The 8,574-nt window shown below is 39.4% G+C and overlaps 1 protein-coding gene across 1 annotated transcript; it reads left to right on the top strand.

Moving 5' to 3' along the window:
• Positions 1-738: 738 nt before the first annotated feature.
• On the top strand, positions 739-8,473 carry LOC104400879 (SUN domain-containing protein 1-like; the record flags this gene model as incomplete). Its single annotated transcript, XM_010023529.1, has 6 exons — positions 739-929; positions 2,663-2,689; positions 2,789-2,983; positions 4,583-4,705; positions 5,705-5,788; positions 8,380-8,473. Coding segments are annotated over 6 exons (714 nt in total), but the record flags the coding sequence as incomplete, so codon positions are not given.
• Between the last annotated feature and the right edge of the window lie 101 nt (positions 8,474-8,574).

Below are 8,574 nucleotides of genomic sequence, written 5' to 3'. Positions count from 1 at the left end.
CATGCTGGCTGACACCAACTGCCTCATTGTTTTTCACGTGCCTCAGCACGCTTTCCAGGAGAATCTGCTCCAAGATTTTGCCGGGCACAGAGGTGAGACTGACTGGTCTACAGTTTCCTGGGTCTTCCACCTTCCCCTTCTTGAAAATGGGGGTTATATTACCCTTCTTCCAGTCATCAGGAACTTTACCTGACTGCCATGATTTTTCAAATAGGATGGACAGTGGCCGAGCAACTTCATTTGCCAGCTCCTTCAGGACCCGTGGATGGATTTCATCAGGTCCCATGGACTTGTCCACATTCGGGTTCTTAAAGTGGTGTCAAACCTGATCCTCTCCTACAGTGGGCTTAAGGTCTTCATTCTCACAGTCCCTGCGTTTGCCTTCCAAGACTTGGGTGGTGTGGTCTGAGCATTTGCTAGTGAAGACAGAGGCAAAGAAGTCATTAAGAACCTCAGCCTTCTCCAAATCCAGGGTAGCCAGTTCTCCCAATGGCTTCCGGAGAGGGCCCGTGTTGTCCCTAGTCTGTCTTCTATTTGCTATATACCTATAGAAAATATTTAGTATGTGGTCTGCAGTCAAGTATTGGTAAATATAGATGCTTGAGGGGGAAGACTTTTCTAAACCTGATTTGTCACATCAGTGTTGAAATAACCTTGACTATTTTCTCATTTCTGTGAGACTCACACGAAGTTTCATCTTTACTGCCATGTCTTATTTGTCTTTGCTTTGTTTTCCAGGGTGGTGAAGGAACGCAGAAGCATGAATAAACAGTCTGGCAGCGAAAGATTCACGCCAAGGAAAAATCTCTCCAGCTCTTCTGCTTTAAACCAGAGCAGCTTCAATAGCCATGGCAGTGATACGTTGATGGTATCCACTGTATTGGATGAATCTTCGATTCAAGAGCAGACAAAAGTTGATCATTTCTGGGGTAGGCAATTGATTGTTGTTGCTTGTATCCAACTGTGAAAACTGGTTATGGTTTGGTATGTATGAATGTACATTCACATCTTCCCTATTTTCCACACCCAGTTTTCCCTTCTGCCCTCAGATGTGTGCATGTACTCACGCTTTTGCGGTAGATGTCTGCTTGCTAAGATGCTTACTGGAAATTCACAGTCCAGTGTTTAAACTTGATTTACAGACACAGTTGACATCAGGATACTTTACCCAGGCAAGTTAATATGCCAGGCCAACATAGGCAATTTTGTGATGAAACACCATAGATTGTGCAGATGTATTTTTTTTCTCATCACTACTTTCTTCAAATCGCACAAAGTGCTGTAGTTAAAGAATGGTAAACATGTAACTTGTCTGTGAAAAGCCAAAGGAAAAACATTTTCTCATTTGTTTTTAGGCAGAAGCGTGTTTCAACTTAGCATATGTCAATCTAAGAGCTTCAAATTACAAGCACTGGAGTTTCTCCTGAGAGGGTTTTTGTGTGTCTGGCTGGTTTGGTTTTGCAAGTATATAAAAGTATACTTTTCTGGAACCTACTTTCTTAATTGAAGAGGAATATATGAGAGTTGCCTACAAAAAGAATTGTTTGTGTGAAGTGTCATGTAGAAGACCAGCAATTTACTGTATCTCCCAGTTCAGACTATTTGTTTCTAGTTGTTGTGGTTTAAGCCCAGCCAGTAACTCAGCACCACACAGCTGCTTACTCACTCACTCCCCTGTTGCTCCCTCCTCCAGGTGGAATGGGGAGGAGAATCGAAAGAATGTAAACCCCACAGGTTGAGATAAGAATGGTTTAGTAATGAAAGTACAATATGTTACTACTACTAATAATAATGATGATAAGGGAAATAACAAGAGGAGAGACTATAAAACTGAAAGGGGAAAAAAAAAAAGTAAGCACAAGTGATGCACAATACAATTGCTCACCACCTGCTGACTGATACCCACCCTGACCTGAACAGTGATCTGGGCCTTCTGGGTAGCTCCCCCTAGTTTATATACTGGGCATGACGTGCTGTGGTGTGGCCCTTTGGCCAGTTTGGGTCAGGTGTCCTGTCCCGGCTTCCTCCTGCCTTCTTGTGCCCCTCCTCACTGGCAGAGCATGAGACTGAAAAGTCCTTGATCGGGGTAAGCATTACTTAGCAACAACTAAAACGTTGTGTTATCAGCATTGTTCTCAGATCAAAGCTGAAACTCAGCACTGTACCAACTACTAGGAAGGAGAAAAATAACTGTTACAGCGGAACCCAGGACACTACTCAGTACACTTGTGACCTTCCTAGAGTCTGAAAGTATTGTTTCGATCTTAAAACAATTTCTAAACTTTAGATTAGCTTGCTCTTAAAACAGATCTTAAAATACAGTAGTACCAAAGTAGTTACCAAGAAGCAGAAATGGCATAAGCTTGTAATTATCTTCTTTGAAGTCACATAGGAGCTAAGAAGAGGTGTGGTTATCATTCATACTGTTTTGTCTGCCTCTTCTGTTGTAGAATGCTTTTCACTGTTACCCTGCTATGTTAATGTCAGAATATATGGATCTGATCATGTGGTGGACAGCAAAATATGTTAAATGCTAGTCACAAAGTGGCTTTTCTTAGCAGTCTTAAAATTAGTGGGACTTTTAATTTGATTTCATGGCAGTTATTGTAGTTGGTGATGGGATTTCCTTATATTTGAGACCAGTTTATTTTTTCTTTTGAAGGTCTTGATGATGAAAGCGACCCTAAAGGTAACTACACTTTTCTTTCCACTTGAATTCTATTTCATCATGACCAGAGATGGCAGTACCGATGTTGATGCACTGAATGTTTTACTTTTGCTTTGTTAGGTAGTGGTACTACACTGCTGCAAGGACATGGCGATATAGCAACATCAGAAATGCAGACCACAGTGATTAATGGCTACACTTGCAATGAGTGCAGCATGCTTTCTGAACGGAAGGAGGTTCTTACCGCACACTCAGCTTCTCGTGTGCCATCTTCAAGAATTTACTCTAGGGATAGGAGCCAGAAACATACATCTAGTAAGTTACTTTCTTTTGTGTTTTGTCTGGATATGTTTTATCTACATCAGTTGAAACTTTATGTACTTGTCAGCTTCTGATACATGATTATGAGATTTTTTTCAGTGCTTCTGAAGGAATCAAACAATTTCCAAATGAAAATGCTGTGATATCTTAACAAGTTTTATTTCCACAATGATTTGGAACAGAATGGGCAGTTCCAACCAGCACTGATCACAAGAGTCTCCTCATCTGGAACTGGATCTATGCATGTCTGTCTATGAAGTTTTTTGGTCAGGGTTTTCAGATAAAAATTTTTCCTGTGCAGGTGTGTTTCTCTTTATTTTTTACATGATTTAAAACTTCTAAGATTGAGCAAAATTGTTACTTTGAAGTGCTTCTGCTCTCTAGGAAATCTCAGAGATACAGCTTCCTACTTTCTGCTTTATTTTTTTTTCCTTTTATCCTCATTTAACCTTGTAGCTTACTAGAGTGTTTCGAGAAGCTAAATCTCAAATGCTTGAAAAATACTCTTCCTAGTGACTCCATTCCCACAGCTCGAAAACAAATGAATCTGCTGTACATAAGGTTCTGCTTTTCCAAGACAATCTCCATTCTGTGGGTGGTTGTCCTCGGTGTCTTTACTGCATCTGCCTGCCTCTTGAATTTCTTGTTTGTTGTTTGTGGTAGTCCTCAGTTACCACAAGGTTTTCTTGAATGGCCCTGAATTAAAAAGGAACCAGTTTTGGGATTCTTGAAGTATGTTTTTAGTAGCAAGAAATGTGTTTGCTTGAACTATAAGGTTTTCTTTACATGCTTTGAGGCTAGTATTTCTTTCTGGTTAATGTGTAGTACAGGTGGGAATTCTTTTGGCTTGGCATAATGAACTGCTCAAGTGATACTATATGAAAAATGGTTTTTGTGCTCCTGAGTTTGCATTGGCATAGGAGAATTTTACAAGGAACTCCTATTTGTACATTCCTTTGAACTTTAACCCAGCAGTTTGGGTCATACCGGGGTGGGGAAGGAAGGGGAAACAGGAAAAAAGGGCACATAGTCATGTCAGATTTTTTTTGAATGGGGCTGATTGTGTTAAAGCAGCAGTATGGTAGACTGCAGCTTTGTTCCTGTGGCTCTGAAGGAGAAGTCTATGTCTCTAGCACTTGAGGCAGACCACTGTAATAACTTCCTTCAGTGTAAAGGCTGAGGAGAAGGAGAAAAGTCCTCACCATTTAAAATCCAAAATAAGAATGTAGTTTGTCTCTTTGGAGCTTTGACCTACAAAATCAGGATCTGCAGCTCACATCACTGAAAAATCCTGAGTTCTGTAAGCAAGAAATTCATTGCTATTTAGAGTTCTTAATCCTCGCTGAAGCCACACATCCTGTCTTGAAAGACTTTTCCCTGGGATGTGAAGTTCTTACAATAGCTTTGCTGTAATATCTAATACTATTCAGACTTCTCAAACCACACTTCCTCAAGTTTCATACACCTGGCTTAACAGGCTTTCCATGCTTCATCCTCACTCTTCCACAAGCTGATGGTCACCAGAGAATGGAATTATATCATCTTTATAGAGGTGAATAATTTGTATTCACACTGGATTTTTTTTTTCAATAGGAGGAACCTATTTCTACATGAGTAAGATTCTTCGATTGGTCAAACATGTTGCAGCATCTTTTGCATCACTGTTAGTGCAACTATTTCAAATGGTTTTGCTGAAGCTGGGTTATGAATTCAGAGGTACCTTTTCAGTTGTCTGTCTTGGTCTCTGCACACAGCCGCAGTGTGTTTTGGCTGCTTTTCTTACAGACTTCATCTCTGGCACTATGGTATTCTTTTTCTATAGTCTTTTGGCTGGATCCTGTCTTTTTCCATTTTTAAATTATTATTTAACTGTCTCAGTTGTGCTACCCTTTTCATTCTTTCCTTCTGCTCTGGAAGTATCCGGATTCACGTATGAGAGACCTGTTACAGTTAAGATGCACACGTTTATTTTTTCCTTGGAAGCAGTAGAAGGGAAATGTTTAAATTGAGAAACTCAGGTTGGTTTTAAACTGCTTGGTGTGATAGTGTCAAATCCAAACTTTTCAATGTCTTTAGGTTGGGACTCTCTTGTTACCCTTAAGCCCACTGTGTACTCAAAGCTTGATTAGATCTGTCTTGCAGAACTAAAATTACCATCATGCCTCTGCTACTCTAAAGCACATCTTGTTTTCCCTGAAAATATTCTTCTTTGGTGCTTTCTTTTCTGTAATACGCAATCTACAAGTGAAGTTAAATTGCCATAGGCAGGAGGTAACCAATTTTTCTGTTTGACTTAAACTGTTCTCTTTGCCTCAGTGCCTTATAACATGCTAATGCTCTTTTCTTGGTCTTTTAAGATCTCTGATAAAACCAATACAAAGATGTGACAGTTGGCCCATTTGATAGAATGATGAGAATAGGGACTCAAGATTTGATGAGTTTTTACTTTAGTGTTTTGGTTTTTTACTAACTTTGCTATCTGAAAAGAAGCAGAAAGATACTTTTTTTTTTTTTTTTGACCAAAAGGCCCCCTGATACTTGCAGAAGGAAAAATAAGATTGCATAGAGTAGCCTTCTTCCTTGGTCATTTTTCAGGTCTCCTGTGAGTAACCTGGCTTTAATTGTGAACTAAGCCAGTTTAGCTAAAATCCACATACATGAAAGGCTTCGAACTTGAGAGTTACATTCCACGTATGCTTTTTGAATGTGTTACAGCTCACTCGGACTACTGTGGAAGCATGAATGTGAAGGGGTCTTACAGAGAAGATAGACATCTTGGTGTAACTCAGGAATCAATATGTAAGCATGATTGATGTTGTCTTTTAGCCTTGGGCTAAAATGCAGTTTGTTGCTGTAATAGTAATACCAGATGCCCCATGACTCTATGAAAAGTAAATGTTTGTTTTGCAACTAAGATGTTAGGGGGAGAATGGCGATTACCTGGTGTACTGTAGTTATTTCCCCAAGCAAGCTTTATTCCACTGAAGTTTGCTTAGTGTTTTTTAGTTTGATAATGAATATTATGAAATAGACTTGTTTGACTTATCTTGTAACAATCTTCATTTGGTCCTGGCTTTGTCCCGTTAACTCACTCTTACCACAACCAACAGGTGATGACTGTAAGGGGAAGAAAAACCTTGAAATACACATCACAGACCACATGCAGTCCTCATGGGCTGAAAGGGTAGCAAGGACCATTTGGCACACCCTTTCTTATGCAGGTTGACTTGGACCTTTTTTATTTTGCAACACAATTTCACAATGCTAATCATACATACTGTTTGGGGTGGGTTTTTTTCTTTTTTCCCTACCTTTATCTATCAAAGTAGAAGTGTAAACTATCTAGAAAATTAACTTACTTAACACCTTTCCTAACTTTGACTTCTTGCTATTATATGGGCTTTTATAGAAGCTTGGCAGACTGCTTACCTGTTAGTAAAAACAAGGCATAAGGACAGCATGCACCTTGTATGTTAGAGAACAAATCAGACTGTTAATTTAATGTTCTCTGGGGAAGTCTACGCTCAGTAGGTTGAAAAGCTGCCTTAAAATGAAAGCAAAGTATGAGGTATTGGTATACAGATTATTTGAATAAAGGGTTTTTAACATTTTATTTTTGTTCTAGTGATAGTCAATTTTTACAGGAATCTTCTATAGGGATAGAATCTTCCCTGTGAGATGAGCGTTCCCTAGCTTGAATGACAGAGGCATCAAGGATCTGTTGAGTGCTCTTTGTTCAGCAAAGGAAAATGATTTGAGACACTTTGCAAAATATTGGGTTGGTATATCTATAATCCCTCAGATTAACCCAGAGACTTATCTGCTGATCTAAAAATGTAGGATTATTTTCTGAATGTGTCCTAAGTAGTTTGTTCTGTAGAACGAACAGTCCTAATCCTGCATATAGTAGTTGTTGACTTCAGTGGGCTAAAAGTTACAGCATTCCCTCCTAGTGTTTGGGGTAGTTTTTTTTTTTGTTGTCAGTTTTGGTCTATAAGAGAATCAAATGTGACATGCTGAAGATCGTTGGGAACATTCACTTGAAATACACTACTTGTAACTATTAGTAGGGATTATTTTCTATTATTAATATTTCTTAGACATCACTGTTTAATTCATTAGGATTTAAAATTTATGTTTGTTCCCTCTTCTACATGTGAGCCTAGATAACGAATTTGATGCATAATTCGGAACAAATAAGATGCTTTCAAAGTAATGATGTGCTTCAAACTCCTTTTTATGACAGTCTTTCTTTTTGCTATTCTCTGTCACAGTTAGCATGGCATTTTTAGATAAACATGCTACAAAATGTAAACTTTGCTGGGTTTGGAAAACTGATATTTAACTGTACAGTTGCTGTTGATCGTTTATCTCTGTGCCTCAGAATTGTTTCTAGATGGTCTTTGTTTTACTTGGCTTCATATTTATTAGTGGCTGCTTTGCTTTTAAAGAGTGAAGAACCAAGTCAGTAGATTACTGAAAGGAGTGGAATAGAACAATGCAGAACATGTACCGGGCAGGGGATTGGGTCTGTGTTACTGCATGTACTGCGAAAGAACCATAAGCTCGTATCTATATGTTACCACCTGGCACAAATTTGTTATAATCCAGGTTACTTTATGCTTCACGTGTTGCGGACAGTGGGAGCAACTGGATGGCTTGTGTCTCAGAAGGTGTTGTCTCTACTTTGGCTGGCCATTCTTTCTCCAGGTTACTGTCCTACTACTCTGTGTGTGCGCGCGTTGCCTGTCCCTTTTGACAAACTAGGCATCTGCAGTGTGTGGCTTGCACTAATTCCACTGTGCTTAGGCTGCAGCTTTTGTACCCAGTAATGAATGTGCTACTTTTTTTATTAATTGACCAAAATACGCTTAATGGGAGGGTCTGTTTCTCTTCACAGGCATAATGGGAGACTAACCAGGCTGTTTCATGAGGGAATGAGTGTGAGGAAACGAGTGTCTGAATAGCACAGAATATGAGGCGTCAAGAATAACGGGGTGTTTGGTTTGGCTTGGTAGTCACTTCCTCTCTGGGTATTCTCAACGAAAACTGGTGCTGCTAATCTGTACCTTTCTTGAAACATGTTGAGGTGTTCAGTGTGTAATAGCTTGGATTCAAACATTAATACTGAATTTCTAGCAAGAGAACATTTTTAAAACAAATGAACATTTCTTCTTTTTGCATGGCTGCTGGTTTTGTTGAGTGTCTGATATTACAATGCTGTCAGACTGGTGAGATGCAGATGTTAATAAGCTGTCCGTATTGCCTGCACTCGTGCATTTCTCTGCTGTGCAAAGTGTTCTTGGCCACAGTTGCATGTCCCTCTGCTTGGTTTCTTTGAACGTGTGCCACAGTAATTACATTTCACACTGCCACTTTTTATGTTCCAGGGAGGGCAGCTTCTGGCATGTTCACCCTGCTTAGAACCGTGTGGCATCAACTTGCTACTCTCATGTCTTTGCTCAAGGTGTTCCTTCTTGGAAGGTATGTATCCATTGAAAAAACCCTCTTTTGTGAGCAAATTATTTACCCAGGTTTTGTATAAAACAATGACATATGATAAATGTATTGTTTCTTGTAAACTT

This window comes from Nestor notabilis, unplaced genomic scaffold, assembly GCF_000696875.1.
Source record: "Nestor notabilis isolate BGI_N333 unplaced genomic scaffold, ASM69687v1 scaffold8951, whole genome shotgun sequence".
NCBI classification, from domain to species: Eukaryota; Metazoa; Chordata; class Aves; order Psittaciformes; family Psittacidae; genus Nestor; species Nestor notabilis.
This window is presented reverse-complemented; position numbering and strand designations above follow the sequence as displayed.